The 21,935-nt window shown below is 41.5% G+C and overlaps 1 protein-coding gene and 2 pseudogenes across 1 annotated transcript; all 3 read left to right on the top strand.

Moving 5' to 3' along the window:
- Positions 1–1,329: 1,329 nt before the first annotated feature.
- Positions 1,330–8,109, top strand: LOC139382905 (dehydrogenase/reductase SDR family member 13-like). Its single transcript, XM_071127165.1, has 5 exons — positions 1,330–1,686; positions 1,884–2,002; positions 2,155–2,278; positions 4,339–4,665; positions 5,036–8,109. The coding sequence occupies exons 1-5, from the start codon at positions 1,563–1,565 to the stop codon at positions 5,296–5,298; spliced, it is 957 nt and encodes a 318-aa protein (XP_070983266.1). The 5' UTR covers positions 1,330–1,562; the 3' UTR covers positions 5,299–8,109.
- Positions 6,626–11,209, top strand: LOC139382618 (retinol dehydrogenase 12-like; annotated as a pseudogene).
- A 1,202-nt stretch (positions 11,210–12,411) lies between these two features.
- LOC139382617 (dehydrogenase/reductase SDR family member 13-like) lies at positions 12,412–15,279 on the top strand (annotated as a pseudogene).
- Positions 15,280–21,935: the final 6,656 nt, after the last annotated feature.

The following is a 21,935-nucleotide window of genomic DNA, read 5'->3' as shown; positions in this document are numbered from 1 at the left end:
GAGCTCAGTTAGTCAAATTTCTGCCCTGCTAGAGCTACCCCGGTCAACTAAGTGCTGATATTGTGAAATGGAAAAGTCTAGGAGCAACTATGGCTCAGCCGTGAAGTGTTAGCCCCCCCCCCCCCCACACAAGCTCACAAAACTGGACCATCGATTGCGGAAGCATGTAAAAATGGTCTGTTCTCAGTTGAGACATGCACTACCAAGTTCCAAACTGCCTCTGGAAGCAAGTCAACACAACTGTCGGGAGCTTCATGAAATGGGTTTCCAGGGCCGAGCAGCCCTGCCTAAGATCACCATGTGTCAGCTGGAGTGGCGTAAAGCTCGCCACCTTTGGACACTGGAGTGATGAATCACGCTTCTCCATATGGCAGTCCAATGGACAAATCTGGGTTTGGTAGATGCCAGGAAAGCACTGCCTGCCTGAATGCATAGTGCCAACTATAAAGTTTGGTGGAAGAGGAATAATGGTCTGCTTTACATGGTTTGGGCTAGGCCCCTTTTTTCCAGTGAAGGGAATCTTAATGCCACCGCATGACATTCTAGACAATTCTGTGCTTCCAACTTTGTGGCAACAATTTGGGGAAGACCCTTTCCTGTTTCAGCATGACAATTTCTCTTCCACCAAACTTTACAGTTGGCACTATGCATTGGGGCAGGTAGTGTTCTCCTGGCATCCACCAAACCTAGATTTGTCCGTTGGACTGCCAGATGGAAAAGTGTGATTCATCAATTCAGAGAATGTGTTTTCACTGCTCCAGAGTCCAATGGCGGCGAGCTTTACACCACTCCAGCCGACGCTTGGCAATGCGCATGGCGAACTAAGGCTTGTGTGCGACTGCTCCGCTATGGATACCCATTTCATAAAGATCCCGACGAACAGTTCTTGTGCTGACGTTGCTTCCAGAGGCAGTTTGGAACTCTGAGTGTTGCAACCAAGAACAGACCATTTTTACGCGCTTCAGCAATCGGTGGTCCCATTCTGTGAGCTTATTTGGCCTACCACTTCGCAGCTGAGCCATTGTTGCTTCTAGACGTTTCCATTTCTACCACTTACAGTTGACCGATGGAGCACCAGCAGGGCAGAAATTTTATGAATTGACTTATTGTAAAGGTGGCATCCTATGACGGTGCCACGGTGAAAGTCACTGAGCTCTTCAGCAAGGCCATTCTATTGCTCATGTTTCTCTATGGAGATTGCATGGCTGTGTGCTCGATTGCATACGCCTGTCAGTAACGGGTTTGGCTGAAATAAGCAAATCCACTAATTTGAAGGGGTGCCCACATACTTCTGTGTATATAGTGTACTCTTCGTCATGCAGTGTATGTATGTCTAAGGGTAAAACCCTTTTGCTCGGATTTGACTGTTTTTATCTTCCATGGCCGTGCCCTGAGAGAGCGACTCCGGTTTGTCCAGTTGCGCAATCACCAGATAAACAAACTGAATCCACTGTGAAGCTGATAAGGGTATGTTTATATTTTCACAGCAGCTCTCCAATGAGTTAAAATTAGCTTGTCTACACTCTTGAAAGCAAAGGTGTTTTCACACAGGAGAGAGAAGGATGTATACCTATTTGCTTGTCGGTTTGGTAGTTGGTATTGCATATATTTATCACAGTGTTGTGGTTAAAGGAAAGAGATGCACAAGTAAAGCAAAACTGCATGGGAAAACTGTCATCGTAACTGGTAAGTCCTTTTCCAGTGATTTCCATTCCTATTTTATTAATCAATGTTGGATAATCATGACCAAAGATGAAAAAAGCATGTTTTTTTTTAAAAATCTTCCCACCTGCATAAATGTAAGAGTAATATCATAAACTTTTATTATTCACCTTCCCATATAATATTTTTCTTTAATACTTTTTTATGCCCACTTTCTCCAGGAAGTAACACAGGCATAGGGAAGATGACAGCTCTAGATCTGGCCAGAAGAGGTGCCAGAGTCATCCTGGCCTGCCGCAGCAAACGGAGAGCTGAGGCCGCGCTCGCTGACATCAAGAGGGTGAGAGGAGATTGAAAACTCTTTGACCAGTTTAGCCCCTATAATGGCCAGTAGTGTATGGCTAGTCTTTTTTTTTCTGCGGCGGTTTTAGGATTTCTCTATTATAATTTGTGTATGAAAATAGTACTGTAACATAGAAATGTGTTCTATAGGAGAGCGGGAGCAATGAGGTGGTGTTCATTCAGCTGGATCTGGGGAGTCTGAAGTCTGTTCGCTCCTTTGCTGAAACCTTCCTAAAGACTGAGCCCAGACTCGACCTGCTCATCAACAATGCAGGTGTGGCTTGCAGTGGTTGTTTCTCGCAGCGCTACGGCCCTCTTTCAATACACGCAACCTTGTACGAGACTTAATACCTCATCCCCATACTGTTTTTATTTATTTATTTTTCTGCTCTTTTGCACACCAATATCTCTACCTTTACATAACCATCTGATCATTTATCACTCCAGTGTTAATCTGCATAATTGTAATTATTTGCCTACCTTCTCATGCCTTTTGCACACAATGTATATATAGACTCCCCTTTTTTCTACTGTGTTATTGACTTGTTAATTGTTTACTCCATGTGTAACTCTGTGTTGTCTGTTCACACTGCTATGCTTTATCTTGGCCAGGTCGCAGTTGCAAATGAGAACTTGTTCTCAACTAGCCTACCTGGTTAAATAAAGGTGAAATAAAAAAAAAAAAAATAAAAAAAAAATGACATTGTATTTAGTCTTGTACAGACCAGTGGAGGACCATCCTCAGTGTATTTCATAAAAATATATATTTTTAAACATTTAAAAAGTTATCCTTTTTAGATAAAACTATACTAAATATAATCACATCTCACCTAATAATTGATTAAAACACAATTTTGCAAAGAAGGTCTACAGTAGCCTCCACAGCACTCTGTAGGGTAGCACCATGTTGTAGCTGGAGTACAGCTAGCTTGTCCTCTGGGTACATTGACTTCAATATAAAACCTAGGAGGCTCATGGTTCTCACCCATTTCCATAGACTTTCACAGTAATTATGACAAATGCCGGAGGACATTATCCAACCTACCAGAGCTCTTGCAGAATTAACTGTTGTTCACCCAATCAAAGGATTAGATAATTAATCTAGTACTGAAAGCATAAACTACAGCTAGCTAGCACTGCAGTGCACACAGTGTGGTGAGTAGTTTACTCAGAGAAAGACAATAGTTGAACAGTTTTGAACAAATTAATTTATTCCAAATTGAAGAAGCAAGCGAGAGTCATTTTTTCCCAATGTCACTTAGCTAGCAAATGCAGCTAATTAGTTTAGCCTACTCAAACACCCTGCTCAAACAGAGGGATGCTATGTTAGCTAGCTGGCTGTGACTATCCAACACAACACTGGAACTCTTCCAAGTCAAGGTCAACTTCTGGATTTACAAATTTACTGCCACCGGGGCCCAACGGTGTAACTGCTCACTGACTGTGTACTGTAACGTTACTGCATGATTGTAGGGGTTTACAAACACATTAGTTCTATTAGCTATGCTGCTGTCTATGACGTTACTTTAGCAAATATGGTGACAACGATGTAAACTGTGTGTAGCGGCTTGGAATTTTGTATTTATTTAAACTGGGATAAACATACCTGAATTTGTCCAATAGACACTCTCGTTGCAACTGTTGGACTATTGATTACACCCTAGATCAGCTAGATGCAGGCAAGAGTGTGCAAGGCGGTATTGAATGTGTCACTGTCTGTCCATGTGTCTGTCTGTCATAGGCTAGGTTGTAGCAACCTCATGGGTATAGGGAAAATGTTAGTGTCATGTAGGTTCCTAAACCTATCGCTGTTACATTGAACTGGGTGAATGGAATATGAATGAGAGTCATCCAATATACTGTAATAGAAATAAGGCCATGCTCATGGGAAAAAAAACGAATCCTCCCTCATCTTAAATGGCACTGACCACTACTGGTACAGACAGCCTTTTCCAGATGGATTTGAAGTTAGTGCTTAGTGAGGTGTCACAAGAGCCTGTGTACAGAGCTGGAACATTTCATAGAGCTGGAACATTTCATAGAGCTGGAACATTTCATAGAGCTGGAACATTTCATAGCGATTGAACATGCAGCCAAGGTGTTGTAGGCTACAAATTATGCTCCAGCCAAAAGAGCTCGCTGGACTGCTGTCTCAACTAACCAAGCCCACCAACCATGGCACATGGTAATACCCATCCAATATTACCCACGTAATATCCTGACACCAGTGTAGACATTTTGGAAGTGAGGCAGCTGGTATCAATCTGAGTAAAACTTATTTTGTAGTATTTCATGAAGCCAAAATGGAAATAAGTTACTTCCCCTTTGTTTCAGGTATTTACATGCCAGGCACCACAGAGGACGGCTTGGGGATGATGTTTAGTGTCAACCACATCGGTCCCTTCCTGTTGACCAACCTGCTGTTAGACCGTATGAAGGAGTGTGGTCCGAGTCGAGTGGTCAACGTGTCATCCATCGGTCATAACTTCGGCACCATCGACTTCAACTGTTTGAGCACTCACAAGGAGTTAGGAGTTGGAAATTCTGCCACAGATGTTTTCAACATCTACGCCAACAGCAAGCTGTGTAATGTTCTCTTCACGCATGAGCTGGCCAAGAGACTGCAGGGCACAAATGTTACCTGCTACACCCTTCACCCAGGTGAGTGCACTATATCCCAGTTATGTATAAAATCTTCATTGTGCCCAAGTATGGGTTAGAAGGACTTGTCTTGTATTGATTAGTTGAAATGCAGTATTTTTATGCATCCCCGCCTTGTGGATGGTGGGTGGCGATATAGGAGGATGGGCTCATTGTAATGACTGGAGTGGAATGGTGTCAAACACATCAAGCATATGGAAACCACATGATTGGCTCTGTTTCATTTATTCCATTCCAGCCATTACAAAGAGCCCATCCTCCTATAGCTACTCCCAACAGCCTACTCTAATCCCCATGTGTCTGAATAATAGTACATTTATTGGTTTGCAAGTTATAACCAATATAAACGTGGGTTTATTTTGTTTTTCAGGAGCCATCAACTCTGAACTGTTTCGCAATGTCAGCAAGGTGTTCATGATTTTGATGAAGCCTTTCCTCATGTTCTTCTTCAAGGACACTGTGGCGGGGTCTCAGACCACCCTACACTGTGCCCTGCAGGAGGGCCTGGAGCCCCTCTCTGGATGCTACTTTTCTAACTGTACAGTCAGGAACCTCTATGCTAAGGCCAGAGACAACGCGGTGGCCAAGAAGCTATGGGAAGTCAGTGAGAGTCTGAGTGGCCTATCCTCTTAAGAAAACCACTGTGAATCTCCAGTTTTAACTGGGCTTCAACCTACTAACCAATATGCTGTGTTCTTTCAAAACAAATCTGTAATTCTTTCAGTTTTTCTTTATAAAATGTACATGAATAGAAATATATGGATGAAGCGCTTGCTTTTTCTTACCTAACAATGATTTATGGGACATTTAATTAGAGACGTTATTTATATTTCTTACAAAACAGCAAATAAGCCTAAAATGTTAAGAATGTTTGTCTTGATTGTTTGTTTTTTGATGGCTCCAGCTACTATTCATAGCTTTTGCCTAAGTATCCTCCTAACCATTTATCAGCTGAATTAGAATTTAAAGATGGCACTCATGCCTGCCCTACAGAGAGAGAGATGAGCATGAAAGCTTCAGTAGAAGAATCCAAACAAAGCAAATAAGAAGAAAAGCTAAAATGCCCTGTGCTGTCCAATGGGGTGTGGTTTAAGCTTTCCCGCAACTCAACAGAAAGTAGAGCTCTTTGCGCTGCAGAGTAACCATGAGAATAAATCAAATCAAATGTATTTATATAGCCCTTTGTACATCAGCTGATATCTCAAAGTGCTGTACAGAAACCCAGCCTAAAACCCCAAACAGCAAGCAATGCAGGTGTAGAAGCACGGTGGCTAGGAAAAACTCCCTAGAAAGGCCAAAACCTAGGAAGAAACCTAGAGGAACCAGGCTATGTGGGGTGGCCAGTCCTCTTCTGGCTGTGCCGGGTGGAGATTATAACAGAACATGGCCAAGATGTTCAAATGTTCATAAATGACCAGCATGGTCCAATAATAATAAGGCAGAACAGTTGAAACTGGAGCAGCAGCACGGCCAGGTGGACTGGGGACAGCAAGGAGTCATCATGTCAGGTAGTCCTGAGGCATGGTCCTAGGGCTCAGGTCCTCCGAGAGAATTAGAGAGAGCCCACTTAAATTCACACAGGACACCGACTAGGACAGGAGAAGTACTCCAGATATAACAAACTGACCCTAGCCCCCCGACACATAAACTACTGCAGCATAAATACTGGAGGCTGATTCAATAACTTTATGGTAAGGAATTGTAGACCATGAGAATAACTTTACGGTAAGGAATTGTAGACCATGAGAATAACTTTACGGTAAGGAATTGTAGACCATGAGAATAACTTTACGGTAAGGAATTGTAGACCATGAGAATAACTTTACGGTAAGGAATTGTAGACCATGAGAATAACTTTATGGTAAGGAATTCTAGACCATGAGAATAACTTTATGGTAAGGAATTCTAGACCATGAGAATAACTTTATGGTAAGGAATTCCAGAGGGCGCAGTGTGTGCTATGGGTCTCTTTACTGAGTGCTACACAGGATCTGAAAGCTCAATGGCTGCCTTTGTTCTTGTTGCTGGAGTGGTATTGGTGGCCTATATGATTTTTCATAACATCTTTGTCATAGGGGCAATATGCAAAAGCAATGTGAAACAGCATGAGAACTCGTAACTGGTGTCTGTTTTTGTCAATGCTTCCTGTATTTCCCCACATTGACACAGGAGGAAAGTTCATGGCACTGTTATGTAATAATGTAGAGTAGATGTAATTTTCTTTGTCTGTACATTTCCTGTATATAGCATTCTTAAATTCGTTTGTCTTTGTATATTATTTCATTGGGGATTTCCCTGGTTGTAAAACTCAACGAACACTCTGCTGCAGGTTGTAGGGGAGACTGGGGACAATTGTAACAGGGGGTGTTTGTAACAATTAGAACTTCTCCAAACAGAAACAAGTTAGAGTACAGTACATGCCCATTTACGTTATCTTCCTGGTTGAAGAGTTTCAGACAAATATTGCACTGTATTTTCTTGTACTGTCTGAGCCTTAATGTCCAAGAACTCGAGCTAGCATCATTTTCATCACTATCTGTTAGTTAAACATTGACATTGTTGTCTCTTGCTAGGCACATGAGGTTTTGTGTCATGGCTGCTGGGTTGGGGGCAATTGTAACATAGTGTTAAAATGAACCTAAGCCAAATGATGAAAAAAAAAAAGTGATTTTACCTTAAGATTTTTATGAATTATACAAAACTAACATTAAATATCCTTGTCCTGTAGATTGCCAAATATGTTGTCAACAGATATCATTTGGGCACTATCAGACTATTCAGATGTTTTGAGAGGAACTGAATGGCCATTCACAAATGGGTGTTACTGTAAATATTGGTTGGTTACTTAGACATAATTTGATAGCAAAATCATTACATATGTCTATGATAATGTGATAAATCAAACAGAAGTATTTGAAGTTGAATTTATTTGGTTTATTTTTTAGGTGTTACATTTGACCCTGGCACTGGGGGCAAATGTAACGTCCAGACTGTGGATTAAAGTCAGTATTGTAACCCAACTGTTTTATGTACTGACCTATGAATGATTAGGATACTGATGTAAAAAAAAATGACTGGCATAGTTCAAGTGGTCTATATATATAGAGTAAAATATATATTTTTACATTTGCCTCCGATCTCCCCTACATTGCATTGATCCTATAAATACTAATTCTCCAGGAAGTAACACAAGCATAGGGAAGATGACAGTGCTAGATCTGCCCAGGAGAGGTGGCAGGGTCATCCTGGCCAGCCACAGCAAGCGGAGAGCTGAGATGAATGAGATGTTCAACAATCTGACTTTCTTCACAATAGCACATTTTATTACATCACAACCCTCGTGCGGTGGCAGTCGAAGTGAAAAGAGGCGTTTTGGAAAATGATAAATCTATGAATGGTTCGGCATCAATTGTTCAATTAAATTGGGACAGAGTAACAAAGAAATGCCTGTGTCCTGTAGGAGAGTGGGAACAATGAGGTGGTATTCATGCAGCTGGACCTGGGGAGTCAAGTCTGTTCGCTCCTTTGCTGAAATCGTCATGAGACTGGACCCAGATTGAGAGGTGAAGGAGGATTGAGGAGGTATTGTTGGACCACTCTTTTTCTGGGTGTATCTCGATAATTCTAAACTTTTCTCTCTTCCCTCTACCCTTCTTTATTTGTGCTGACATGGCAGGTGAAAGCAATACACCTGTCCGGTTCCTTTGCATCATTACAGGATGAAATAAAGGCTGTGAGGAGATGAAGCTACTTAAGACTATTGAGATGCACCCTGAACTCCCATCAACCCATAGAAGTGATTACGGATGAATGATGTCTCGTTTCCTCTCAGGTATTTACATTCAGGGCAACACAGAAGACTGCTTGGGGATGATGTTTGGTGTTAACCACATCAGTCATTTCCTGTTGACCAACCTGCTTCAGGACAGTCGAAGGAGTGCAGTCCGAGTCGAGTGGTTAATGTGGCGTCCCTGGGTCATAATTTTGGCAAAATGTATTTAAACTGCTCGAGCACTTAGGGAGTAGGCAAGTCTGCCATGGATGTCTTTAACATCTACAGCAACAGCAAGCTGTGTAATGTTCTCTTCACCCATGAACTGGCCAAGAGACTGAAGGACACAAATGTTACCTACTTCAGCCTCCACCCAGGTCAGTGCTGCTAAGTCAGGTTTATAAAGCTTTTGAATGTAATGGTATCTGCAGTTTTCAAGTTAGTTCTACCTTGGTTGAATGTAAAGTAGAATAAAATGCCTAATGATCCAGTCCAAGCTCTCCTCTGTTCTGGCACCCACCCCAATGGTGGAACAAGTTTCCCCCTAATATCAGGACAGTGTAGTCCCTGACCATCTTCCGACAACGTCTGAAAACCTACCTCTTTAAAGAGTATCTTAAATAAATCCCACAACGATATGTTGTCTCACCTAGCTATCTTAAGATTAATACACTGATGTAAGTCAGTCTGGATAAGAGCGTCTAAATAACTAATATAGATTTTTTTTATATATATGTTTTATGAATGGATAACTCAACTCTAGTGCTTGTGTTTTTTTTCTCCTGGGTTTAATCTAACCTGAGCTGGGCCGTTATGCAGACACTGTATTGTTAATGCTGTTGAAGGTCATCTCCATGTTGTTCTTCAAGAACACTATGTTGGGGTGTCTGACTGACCTGGATGAATGAAGACAGCTTGTCTGTTGAAACATTGGTTATTAGGTTATTAAATTATTGCATCTGACCTCGTAGAGTGTGCCGCTCTCCTTTTTATTTTTCAGGGATGTCAGACCAACCTGGAGCCCCTCTCTGGACGCTACTTCTCCAACTGTACAGTCGTGGCCAAAAGCTTTGAGAATGACACAAATATTAATTTTCACAGTCTGCTGCCTCAGTTTGTATGATGGCAATTTGCATATACTCCAGAATGTTATGAAGAGTGATCAGAGGAATTGCAATTAATTGTAAATTCCCTATTTGCCATGCAAATGAACTGACTCCCCCAAAAACATTTCCACTGCATTTCAGCCCTGCCACAAAAAGACCAGCTGACATATCAATGATTCTCTCGTTAACACAGGTGTGAGTGTTGACGAGGACAAGGCTGGAGATCACTCTGTCATGCTGATTGAGTTTGAATAACAGGAAGCTTCAAAGGAGGGTGGTGCTTGGAATCATTGTTCTTCCTGTCAATCATGGTTACCTGCAAGGAAACACGTGCCGTCATCATTGCTTTGCACAAAAAGGTCTTCACAGGCAAGGATATTGCTGCCAGTAAGATTGCACCTAAATCAACCATTTATTGGATCATCAAGAACTTCAAGGAGAGCGGTTCAATTGTTGTGAAGAAGGCTTCAGGGCGCCCAAGAAGGTCCTGCAAGTGCCAGGACCGTCTCCTAAAGTTGATTCAGCTGCAGGATCGGGGCACCACCAGTACAGAGCTTGCTCAGGATTTCAGCATGCAGGTGTGAGTGCATCTGCACGCACAGTGAGGCAAAGACTTTTGGAGGATGGCCTGGTGTCAAGAAGGGCAGCAAAGAAGCCACTTCTCTCCAGGAAAAACATCAGGGACAGACTGATATTCTTCAAAAGGTACGGGGATTGGACTAATGAGGACTGGGGTACAGTCATTTTCTCTGATGAATTCCCTTTCCGATTGTTTGGGGCATCTGGAAAAAAGCTTGTCCGGAGAAGACAAGGTGAGCGCTACCATCAAATCAAATCAAATTTATTTATATAGCCCTTCGTACATCAGCTGATATCTCAAAGTGCTGTACAGAAACCCAGCCTAAAACCCCAAACAGCAAGCAATGCAGGTGTAGAAGCAGTCCTGTGTCATGCCAACAGTAAAGCATCCTGAGACCATTCATGTGTGGGTTTGCTTCTCAGCCAAGGGAGTGGGCTCACTCACAATTTTGCCTGAGAACACAGTCATTGAATAAAGAATGGTACCAACACATCCTACGAGAGCAACTTCCCCCAACCATCCAGGAACAGTTTGGTGACTAACAATGCCCTTTCCAGCATGATGGAGCACCTTGCCATAAGGCAAACGTGATAACTAAGTGGCTCGGGGAACAGAACATCGATATTTTGGGTCCATGGCCTGGAAACAACAACCCACAAATTCTGACAAACTCAAAGCATTTATTATGCAATAATGGGCTGCCATCAGTCAGGATGTGGCCCAGAAGTTAATTGACAGCATGCCAGGGCGGATTGCAGAGGTCTTGAAAAAGAAGGGTCAACACTGCAAATATTGACTCTGCATCAACTTCATGTAATTGTCAATAAAAACCTTTGTAATTATACTTCAGTATTCCATAGTAACATCTGACAAAAATATCTAAAGACACTGAAGCAGCAAACTTTGTGGAAATTAATATTTGTGTCATTCTCAAAACTTCTGGCCACAACTGTACAGTCAGGAACGTCTAAGGCCAGAGACGGCACGGTGGCCAAGAAGCTATGGGAAGTCAGTGAGAGTCTGTGTGGACTAGTGAAAACCTACCCCTATGACCCCTTTGTGTGCAAAATGATTTTTGACATTTGAGTTGACTTACCCTTTAAATCAACCAACAGTGTCAGGTATTCTAAAAGTGCTTACTCATGTGTGATTGGTATCTAGGATTGATCTTGTGCATTAACTTCTAAGATCTTAGGCCTACCCCACGTGACTTAGGGTGTTCCACTCTGCCCTAGTAGATATCATATCTGGAACATAATGAAAGGACCCACCCAAAACGGTGGATGTTGGAATGAAGAAGCATAGGCTTACTGGGCAATTCAAGACTGAAGGGAATAAAGTACATGTTGCTCAATGAAGCTGTTGTGTATTCATTGGTGGTTGTATAATAACTGTGCCAGCACCTAACAGCGCATCCATTCATATTTCAGATCATGTATTCTCATTCCTCACCCAGCTCTCTACATGCGTAGCAATTGAGCCTTGGGAACAGCATTTATAGATCATGTGGATATAGCAGAGGAGCTGATGCTGTTTGTTGCCTTGATCATATGGATTGGAATAAAAAAAACTGGTGAAGAGTACTGAAATATCCTACTTTAGAAGTAAAATTACTGGTGTAAAACTACTCAAGTAAAAAGTACTCAGAGTAAAAGTAATTGAGTTACTTTTAAAATATAAAAATTGACCTTGATAATTAGCTAAGATTACCTGAACGTTAACACATGATATTTTCCATGCATTCAATTGAAAAAGGAAGAGGGAATGGATGTACAGTAGTAACTAAGTACATTTATGTTATTTATAACAAAGTACTGAAATATCCTACTCGAGTAGAAGTACTGTTACTTTAATGACATTTTCTGTAAAATGACTGACTTAAAAACACTCAACCTACAAGTACTCGGATAAACGACTGAGTTAGTATAGAGAGGAGTTGGAATTAGTTACTTTACACCTCTGCAAAAAAAACATAGGCTAGCAAAATATGTAATGAGTCGTTTGTGATTGGGAATATTTCATTATTCAGAGTGATTCACTTGAATGAAGTAGAACGCCTAAAGAGGAAATAAACTACTACACTGCCCACAAATGATTTTGATTAGAATGTATACCCTCAATATGGAGCCGACAAATACGACATCTGGTGGAATACTTCCGTACAGCAACTATAAATTAAACCCGGAAACGCTTGGTGTAATAAAACAAAAACGGCGCATGCTGCAGCAAGTTAGTCTGCTGAACTTTGATAGCTTGCAAACGACATTACCTTACCAAATTTAGAAACAATGCTCGGTACTGTAATAATGTCTTAAATTTGCGTTGTATTTGATACTTTATTAGAACGTGTTCAGCGAGTGAAGATGCTGCTGTGTGACACTGAAAGGGAAGACTGCTTTTGTAACAGTTTAGTTAGGCAAATGTTGTTGCCTTGCTACGTGATGGGGACTGTTTTAGTGTGCTTACGTTTCAAGTGCGTTCATGCTGAAGACCTTTACATTCAAGTGTGTTTTGTTGTTCCCTAGGGAGCAACACTGGTATTGGAAAGGCTACTGCTTTGGATTTGGCCAAGAGAGGTGCCAGGTTCATCCCTGCCTGCCGCAGCAAACAGAAGGCAGAGGCTGCTGTCTATGATATCAGAAGGGTTAGAGGAGCCTTATAGATAAAATAAATAATGTAAATATAAGATTGTGGAGTCGGCATCTCAATACATACTGATTTGAGATTTGTTTAACCTGTCTGAAAATGTATGGTGTTTGAAATCCACAGTTTGATTCCTCCTCTGTTTTATAGGGAGCCGGGGGAATGAGGTGGTGTTCATGCAGCTGCATCTGGGGAGTCTGAAGTCTGTTCGCTCCTTTGCTGAAACCTTCCTAAAGACTGAACCCAGATTGGGCCTGCTCATCAACAATGCAGGTGTGGCAGAGAGGGAATGTAAACATGAATTCCCAATACATAAAACGTACTTTCTCTATTAAATTAACCCTAATGAATCATGGATAAAATAATTCTCATTTGATGACAAATACTTGGCCATTATGTGTTGTCTAACTCCCTCTGATCTCACTGTGTGTCACCTTGTTTGCATAGTCACTTTTACCCCTACCTACATGAACATACTGTATTACCTCAACTCCCTCTTTCTTTTTTTAGCAAATATTTGTATTTTTAGCTCTACATTGTTGGTTATGGGCTCGTAAGTATTTCACGGTAAACTCTACACCTCTTGTATTTGACGTATGTGACCAATACGATTAGATTTGTTTTAGGAATGCTGGGGCCTGGCCACACTGAGGATGGGTTTGGCATGGCGTTCAGGGTCAACCACCTAGGTCACTTCCTGTTGACCTGCTTGCTGCTGGATCGGCTGAAGCAGTGTCAACGTGTCGGCTCACCTACACCGTCTAGGCTCTGTGGACTTTGTCCTCCTGGGTCAAGGATCTGGTGCCAGGCCAGTCTACCTGGCTTAACTTCAGGGCCTACTGCCACAGCAAGCTGTGCAATGTGGTCTTCAACCGGGTGCTGGCCAACCGCCTGGATGGGACAGCCTCCGCCCAGGTCAGTAGCCCTCCACCTACAGCCTCCGCCCATGTCAGTAGCCCTCCACCTACAGCCTCCGCCCAGGTCAGTAGCCCTCCACCTACAGCCTCCGCCCAGGTCAGTAGCCTGAGAGGGGAGCTCAGACCACCCTGCACTGTGGGCTTTAAGAGCGTATTGAGCTGCTGAGTGGACGCTACTTATATTCCTGTGCACTACAGGACGTCGGTGCCAAGGGGCGGGATGATGCTTTGGCCAGGAAGCTGTGGGAGGTGATTGAGAGGCTATCCGACCTGTCCTGAGAGACTGATTCTAGCCACGGCAAAGATTTTGGAATATACTGACAAGATATTGGACACTCCTCTCTAATGATGGGAATCAATGTCCGTGAAGGCAAACACAGGCGGGAGGAGGTGGGAGCAGGCTTCTGACTCTCTCACTCACATCATGCCTAGACTAATGCCTTGTTATCACCAAGGATGGCTTTTAAATGTATGATTTTTCCTTGTATAGTGGAATTCATTCCTTTTACATTGTTATTAAATATTTGCGTTTTATATTAGTTATGACCATTTCTTGATCTTAGTCAGCAATAACTTATACTTGCTGGCACATTGCTATTTATCTTTATGGAGTCAGTTAATAGACTAATAAACAAATTACTACAAAGTATGAGGCCAGGTGAGTAATATAATGTCCTCCTACACAACTGCTTTATATTTTCTGTATGTATGGATGGCAGGAAGGAGTCATCGCTCTCGCTTCACCTATTCCTCTATGGCCATGGTCCTATTGGCCTTTAATGACACATGAAGAAAGGGCTGTAGTGAAATCTGTTTATTTTTGTTTTAATGAGAATCATTTATACCGGTTTTGTGGCACAATGCCATGGAAAGGGATTGATGACTGAACTTTCCCACAGTTATCAGTCCAGCCATTCATTACATTCACTAGGACAGGGTAGCTACACTTAAATACTCACCATGAACTTGGAGAAACTGAAGGAACTGCAGTTATGGTATGTCATGACACAACTTGTGTTCAGCACAGGGTAAACAAAATATGGGACCCAACCCAAGTAGTGGTCCTAAGGATAGATGTTCTTCAGAACTTACCAATAGTATAATAAACAAACCAGGTTTATGTATAGATCTGTTGAAATGCACGTGGTAAATCATTTACGGGCTGTTTAGTTTTCAATTTTTCATTGTGGTCAATGCGAAGATATATTACACATTTCAGTTCAGCATTGATAAACAAAAAAAATGCTACCAACCATTTTGTTGAATGGCTCACAAAGTTCTGTTTTTGCTTCTGAATGAAGTTATGCTACCAGTAAATGGATGTGTTGTACAATGTACAGGTGTGTTCATACCCCTGTGTGGCTGTCATGTTTTCCTTGTACACCAGGGGGCAGTAGCGCATCACCGGTCATGCCTTGTAACATGAGTTTGCCTCGTAAAAGGCATGAACTGTAATACACAATGTTATTAAATACTTGCATTTATATTCGTATCTAATGATAATTTCTTGATCTTAGTCAGCAATAACTCATAATGCTTTCTTTATGGAGACCGATAATATACATTTTAATAGACTTTGTTAAACAAATGACAAAGTTTGAGTATTGGGCCTGGTGAATAAAAGAACGTCCACCTACACCACTGATTCAAATGTTATTTTTGCATGGTTAGAAGAAAGGGAGGAGTTATTTCTGTCGCTTTGCCTATTTCTCTATGGCCACAGTTCCCAGGGGCCTTTAACAACACGGAGTGAAAGCATGTAAAGTGAACAAAATGACTTTCCGATGAGCCATTCTGAAGAATGTCCTACTACAGGTCCAATGGACTTACATGATGTGCTTATTATCTCACAATATTCAGGGAAGGAAAATTACAAGTAAAAAAGATAGGAGCACTACTTGGGTTCCATACAGAACAGATGTTCTTCGTGGTTACTCGTTAACCACGAAGAATCACTACAGACCCTGGTTCGATTCAAGGCTGTATCACAACCGTCCGTGATTGGGAGTCCCATAGAGAGGAGCACAATTGGTCCAGCGTTGTCGGGGTAGACCATCATTGTAAATAAGAATTTGTTTTAACTCCCCTGCCAAGTTAAATAAAGGTTAAATAAAATAAATACAAATTCCTTCTCCATCAATCTTTACAGTTGGCAATATGCATTGGGGCAAATAGCGTTCTCCTGGTCCACCAAACCCAGATTAGTCCGTCGGACTGCCAGATGGTGAAGTGTGATTCATCACTCCGGAGAACGCGTTTCCACTGCTCCAGAGTCAAATGGCGGCAAGCTTTACACCACTACAGCCGACGCTTAGTATTGCGCATTGTGATTTTAGACTTGTACAGTTGAAGTCGAAAGTTTACGTACACTTAGGTTGGAGTCATTAAAACTAGTTTTTCAACCACTCTACATATTTCTTGTTAACAAACTATAGTTTTGGCAAATCGGTTGGGACATCTACTTTGTGCATGACACAAGTCATTTCTCTCGACAATTGTTTACAGACAGATTATTTCACTTATCATTCACTGTATCACAAGTCCAGTGGGTCAGAAGTTTACATACCCAAAGTTGACTTTGCCATTCAACAGCTTGGAAAATTCCAGAAAATGATGTCGCTCAGCAAGGAAGAAGCCATTGCTTCAAAACCGCCATAAAAAGCCAGACTATGGTTGGGTACAAAGATCGTACTTTTTGAAGAAATGTCCTCTGGTCTGATGAAACAAAAATAGAACTGTTTGGCCATAATGACCATCGTTATGTTTGGAGGAAAAAGGGGGAGGCTTGCAAGCCGAAGAACACCATCCCATCCGTGAAGCACGGGGGTGGCAGCATCATGTTGTGGGGGTGCTTTGCTGCAGGAGGGACTGGTGCACTTCACAAAATAATTGGTTTGAGGACAGGTGATTGTGGAGGCCTGAGGCAGCACTCCATCACTCTCCTTCTTGATCAAATAGTCCGTACACAGCCTGGAGGTGCGTTGGGTCAGTTTCCTTTTAAAATACAAATGATAGTCCCACTAAGCGCAAACCAGATGGGATGGCATATGACTCCAGCTTCGCCTCTCCCGAGCCCATTTGGGGAGTTGCAGTGATGAGACAAGATCAAAATTGTGGAGTTTTTGTCACACAACACTACGCCACTGATGTCTCAAGTTTTGAGGGAGCGGGCAGTTGGCATGCTGCCTGCAAGAATGTCCACTAGAGTTGTTGCCAGAGAATTGAATGTTAATTTCTTTACCTTAAGCTGCGTCCTACGTCGTTTTCCAGAATATGGCAGTTTGTCCAACCGGCCTCACAACCACAGTCCACGTGTAGCCACGCCAGCCCAGGACCTTCATATCCAGCTTCTTCACCTGCGGGATCAGCTGAGACCAGCCCCCCAGACAGCTGATAAAACTGAGAAGTATTTCAGTCTGTAATAAAGCCCTTTTGTGGGGAAAGTCTCCTTTTGATTGGCTGGGCCTGGCTCCCCTGTGGGATCTATGCCCTCCTCCCTGGCTTCATCTGTGCCCAGTCATGTGAAATCCATAGATTAGACCCCATTGAATTTATTTCAATTGACTATTTTCGATACATCAAATCAAATCAAATGTATTTATATAACCCTTCGTACAACAGCTGATATCTCAAAGTGCTGTACAGAAATCCAGCCTAAAACCCCAAACAGCAAGCAATGCAGGTGTAGAAGCACGGTACATTAACTGTAACTTAGTAAAATCGTTTAAATTGTTGCGTTGTATATTTTTGTTCAGTACGTGTGTGTGTGTGTGTGTGCGGTTCAATGTACAGGTGTGGTTCAATGTACAAGTTGGTGTTCATGCCCCTGTGTGTTCCCTTGTTTTCCTTGTACACCAGGGGGCAGTAGCATATCACTGCTCTTGTAGAAACCGCAATTTACCATGCTGTTCCTTCTTTGCAATTGTTGCTTGGAGCAAGGTTGTCGAGGACCTTAACCTATGGATTATTTTCATTATGAACACTGATTATTAACACTGGTACACTTGAAAGCGAGGTCAGTTTTGTACGTTAAGAGCTTCACTCATGTAATTACTCAGGAGGACAGTCTCTGGTGCAGGCTTCTCCTTTCACCTCTGCTATGTGTGGGGAGACATGCAACTACTATCGATTCCTCTCCCTTTCTCTTGCTTTCTCTCAGTCTCTCTGTCCTTTCTCGGGTGAATAGAGCATGGGACGACAGACAGTGGCACAGTGGATTGGAGGAGAGGGGTGAACTTCTTGTCCTGTTCTGTTCACCTCAGATCCAATTGTTATCAAGCCCCTCTCTGCAGACGCTGTATTATATTACCTCAGTCCACAGAATAATTCATTAACACAACTAGGCAGTTCCTGAACACATTTCTCCTTTTTTAGGCCTCATTTCTAGTGATGTCGTGCTCTCAGCCCCATTCAGTGGCATTCTTTTTCAATTGCAATTACTTGAATCATGTAGGTGCCAGGCTGGAACAAACTCCTGCATACCCAGTAGCTCTCCAGGACTGGAGCTGGAGACCCCTGTTCTACACTCTGCTCTCTTCTAACAGAGTGGTCTGTCTGTAATATTGTTCCTTTCAGTCTCAGATCTGTAGCTAGTTGAAAGGTATTCTATAGTTGAAAGGTATTCTATAGTTGAAATGTATTCTATAGTTGATAGGTATTCTATAGTTGATAGGTATTCTATAGTTGAAAGGTATTCTATAGTTGAAATGTATTCTATAGTTGATAGGTATTCTATAGTTGAAATGTATTCTATAGTTGATAGGTATTCTATAGTTGAAATGTATTCTATACTTGATAGGTATTCTATAGTTGATAGGTATTCTATAGTTGAAAGGTATTCTATAGTTGATAGGTATTCTGTAGTAGAAAAGGTATTCTGTCGTAGAAAAGGTATTCTATACTTGATACGTATTCTAAAGTTGATAGGTATTCTATAGTTGATAGGTATTCTATAATTGATAGGTATTCTATAGTTGATAGGTATTCTATAATTGATAGGTATTCTATAGTTGATAGGTATTCTATAATTGATAGGTATTCTATAATTGATAGGTATTCTATAGTTGATAGGTATTCTATAGTTGATAGGTATTCTATAGTTGATATTTATTCTATAGTTCATAGGTTCAGTATTCTACAGTTGATAGGTATTCTATAGTTGATAGGTATTCTGTAGTTGATAGGTATTCTGTAGTTGATAGGTATTCTATAATTGATAGGTATTCTATAGTTGATAGGTATTCTATAGTTCATAGGTTCAGTATTCTACAGTTGATAGGTATTCTATAGTTCATAGGTTCAGTATTCTACAGTTGATAGGTATTCTATAGTTCATAGGTATTCTACAGTTGATAGGTATTCTATAGTTGATAGGTATTCTATAGTTGATAGGTATTCTATAATTCATAGGTTCAGTATTCTACAGTTGATAGGTATTCTATAGTTCATAGGTATTCTACAGTTCATAGGTATTCTATAGTTGATAGGTATTCTATAGTTGATAGGTATTCTATAATTCATAGGTTCAGTATTCTACAGTTGATAGGTATTCTATAGTTCATAGGTATTCTACAGTTCATAGGTATTCTATAGTTGATAGGTATTCTATAGTTGATAGGTATTCTATAATTCATAGGTTCAGTATTCTACAGTTGATAGGTATTCTATAGTTCATTGGTATTCTACAGTTCATAGGTATTCTATAGTTGATAGGTATTCTATAGTTGATAGGTATTCTATAATTCATAGGTTCAGTATTCTACAGTTGATAGGTATTCTATAGTTGATAGGTATTCTATAGTTGATAGGTATTCTGTAGTTGATAGGTATTCTGTAGTTGATAGGTATTCTATAATTGATAGGTATTCTATAGTTGATTGATATTCTGTCACCCTCTTCCCTCCGTGGCTTGTGAAACGAGGCATTGATGACCTGCTCTGTTGTTGCTGTTTACTTTGGACATACTCCCAAGCAGAGGCCAGGCGGCAGTACAGTACTTAGTGACTGGATTAGCTAGCTATCAATTAACTTAGAGGGCCCTGATTGATTTAGATACTACAGGTCTGATTTACTGAGTGCATCTGTTATTTTCAGAAGGCAATAGAACATTTACAAAATGGCCAAGGTGGAGGGAAGACATCCTACCGTTTGGTGCAAAAAAACACAAATAATTGTGTTCTCTCTCTTGCTCTTCTCTTTTGAAAATAACTGGTGGAAACCATGCACAGGGTGCTCTGCAAATCTATCTTTGTGTTTGTAGAAGGTACTGTTATATCTGGGGAGTGGTGGATGCATAGTGTGGTGTGTTCTATGGCAGAGCATTCAGGACAAAAGGAAGGAGGAGGATGAGGAAGAGTAGCGGATGACCCCTGGACCTCTGAACCGTGGCAGCCACATCACTCTGGATGTCCGCCGTGGCAACGCAGAGCAGCGGTTTCCTCTGCAACTGCAGGGACCATTTGGAAGTAACAGGAGACATACATGTGTGCTACTGTCTGATTGGATGTGTTTCTCAGATCTAGCATGGATGAATAGCTTATGCTGAGTTAATGTGTTACTCTGGCTGTTGTTCTGCTGCATATGCTTTATATTTTGCCCACCTCAGTACCTAGACGTCCAGTTCTTTATGTTAAGGTTCCTTATTGCCATGTCAGGGACTCTCCAGGGACTCTCCTGGTTGATTTGAAGTATTTGTTAGACCCAACTGAACCTATTGAACCCTTATTGTTAGCCTTCTCTGGGCACTCTGCAAACTATAACATGTATAGAGAGAGTACAATAGTGGTTTGTTTAAGTATGTAACATGTTGTGTGTGCATGTCTGGTTTATCCATGTTTTTAAGCTTTTGAGTTATTTTTTTTGACTTGTGTGATCGAGGGAGTGTATGGTACTGGGAAGAGGTGGTGTGGACTTGGCACTGCTAGTAACTGTCAGGTAGAAGAGTAGATCTGGGGATGGTGCTGGGCCTCCGTTGGTGGATTGAAGCAACACAGGGGATTGTGGGTATGTGGCAACAAAAGAGTGGTGTTGGTTTATTCAAATTTAGACCTCTCTTCCTCAGGTAATGTGTATCCCATCTCTCTCTCTCTCTCTCTCTCTCACTCACTCACTCACTCACTCACTCACACACACACACACACACACACACACACACACACACACACACACACACACACACACACACACACACACACACACACACACACACATAGCCTTTATCAGTAACAATGGAAGTCGATAAATAGAATCATCCTCTGGGTCTCGTTATTTCCTCCAGTGCAATTAACGTCCCCATCTGCTAATCTGTGATTAACGATGTTTACAAATATGCTGCGACGTGCTGGAAAGTGTCAGAATCGCTGCTCACAGTCACACCTTCCTCTGTCACACATACCCCACTCCACCCCAACATTCTCTGAGGAGGCATACAACTACACACAGCATCATCTCCCCACTGAGAGTCTCTATTGTCCAAACACCAATGGTGCCAAATAAAGTAGGGACTCCTTTGATTAGTAATTGAAATGGAGACAGAAATGGGTAAAGTAGGACATAAGCAGTAATACGAATGGAGATCATCGAGGTCTGATTCTTTGTGAGGATGTAAAAAAAAAAGGTTAAGTTGGCTTCACACCAAGATCCCTAAAATGTTTTCAATAGTCGCCAGTGTTTTGAGATTGTACTGTAGCTAGATTGTACTGTAGCTAGACTTGATCAGAGTTTGGATCTGCCATATGTTCAAAAGGTTTCCCTGTTCTGTTCAGTTTGTAATTAGGGTAGCTGTTACCTACTGTGTCTGGAAAGCAACAAGAAACAGACGTGGCGAGAAGAAATGTTGATTTCATAAAAGCTTCATAAACATACATTCAATCACACCACTTAGGTAAATGAACACATTTCCCAGTTTCTGCAATTTGCAGTAATCTAATGAGGTAAAATGTGGCTTGCTGCGTGGGACTGCCAAGGCGAACGCAGCCTACCAGGGAGGTTATTGCTGTGAAAGCTATCAATTAGGGAGAAACTATAGCATTTTGCAATTGGGTTACTAATTGGCAATTAGATACTCAAAAATAAGTGCATTGTCTTGTTTTCTTTATGTGATTTGCTATGAGCTATTGAGGGTATTTACTAAACATGAACAGTCAAGGCCATTGCAGGGCTGATTCTCCCACAATGTGTTGTTCTATTGCCATTCAAATTGAAAAGGGAACACTGGAGTCCCTGTTCCACACTGATGCTTCTCTATTTAGTTG

This window comes from Oncorhynchus clarkii, chromosome 24 (genome assembly GCF_045791955.1).
Source record: "Oncorhynchus clarkii lewisi isolate Uvic-CL-2024 chromosome 24, UVic_Ocla_1.0, whole genome shotgun sequence".
Classification (NCBI taxonomy): domain Eukaryota; kingdom Metazoa; phylum Chordata; class Actinopteri; order Salmoniformes; family Salmonidae; genus Oncorhynchus; species Oncorhynchus clarkii.
This window is presented reverse-complemented; position numbering and strand designations above follow the sequence as displayed.

Bases quoted from the DNA above. Each gene is read 5' to 3' on its own strand.
- LOC139382905 (XM_071127165.1), top strand. From the start codon at position 1,563: ATGTATACCTATTTGCTTGTCGGTTTGGTAGTTGGTATTGCATATATT. The intron at 1,687-1,883 runs GTAAGTCCTTTT...CACTTTCTCCAG, and splicing joins GAAAACTGTCATCGTAACTG to GAAGTAACACAGGCATAGGG. The intron at 2,003-2,154 runs GTGAGAGGAGAT...TGTGTTCTATAG, and splicing joins CGCTCGCTGACATCAAGAGG to GAGAGCGGGAGCAATGAGGT.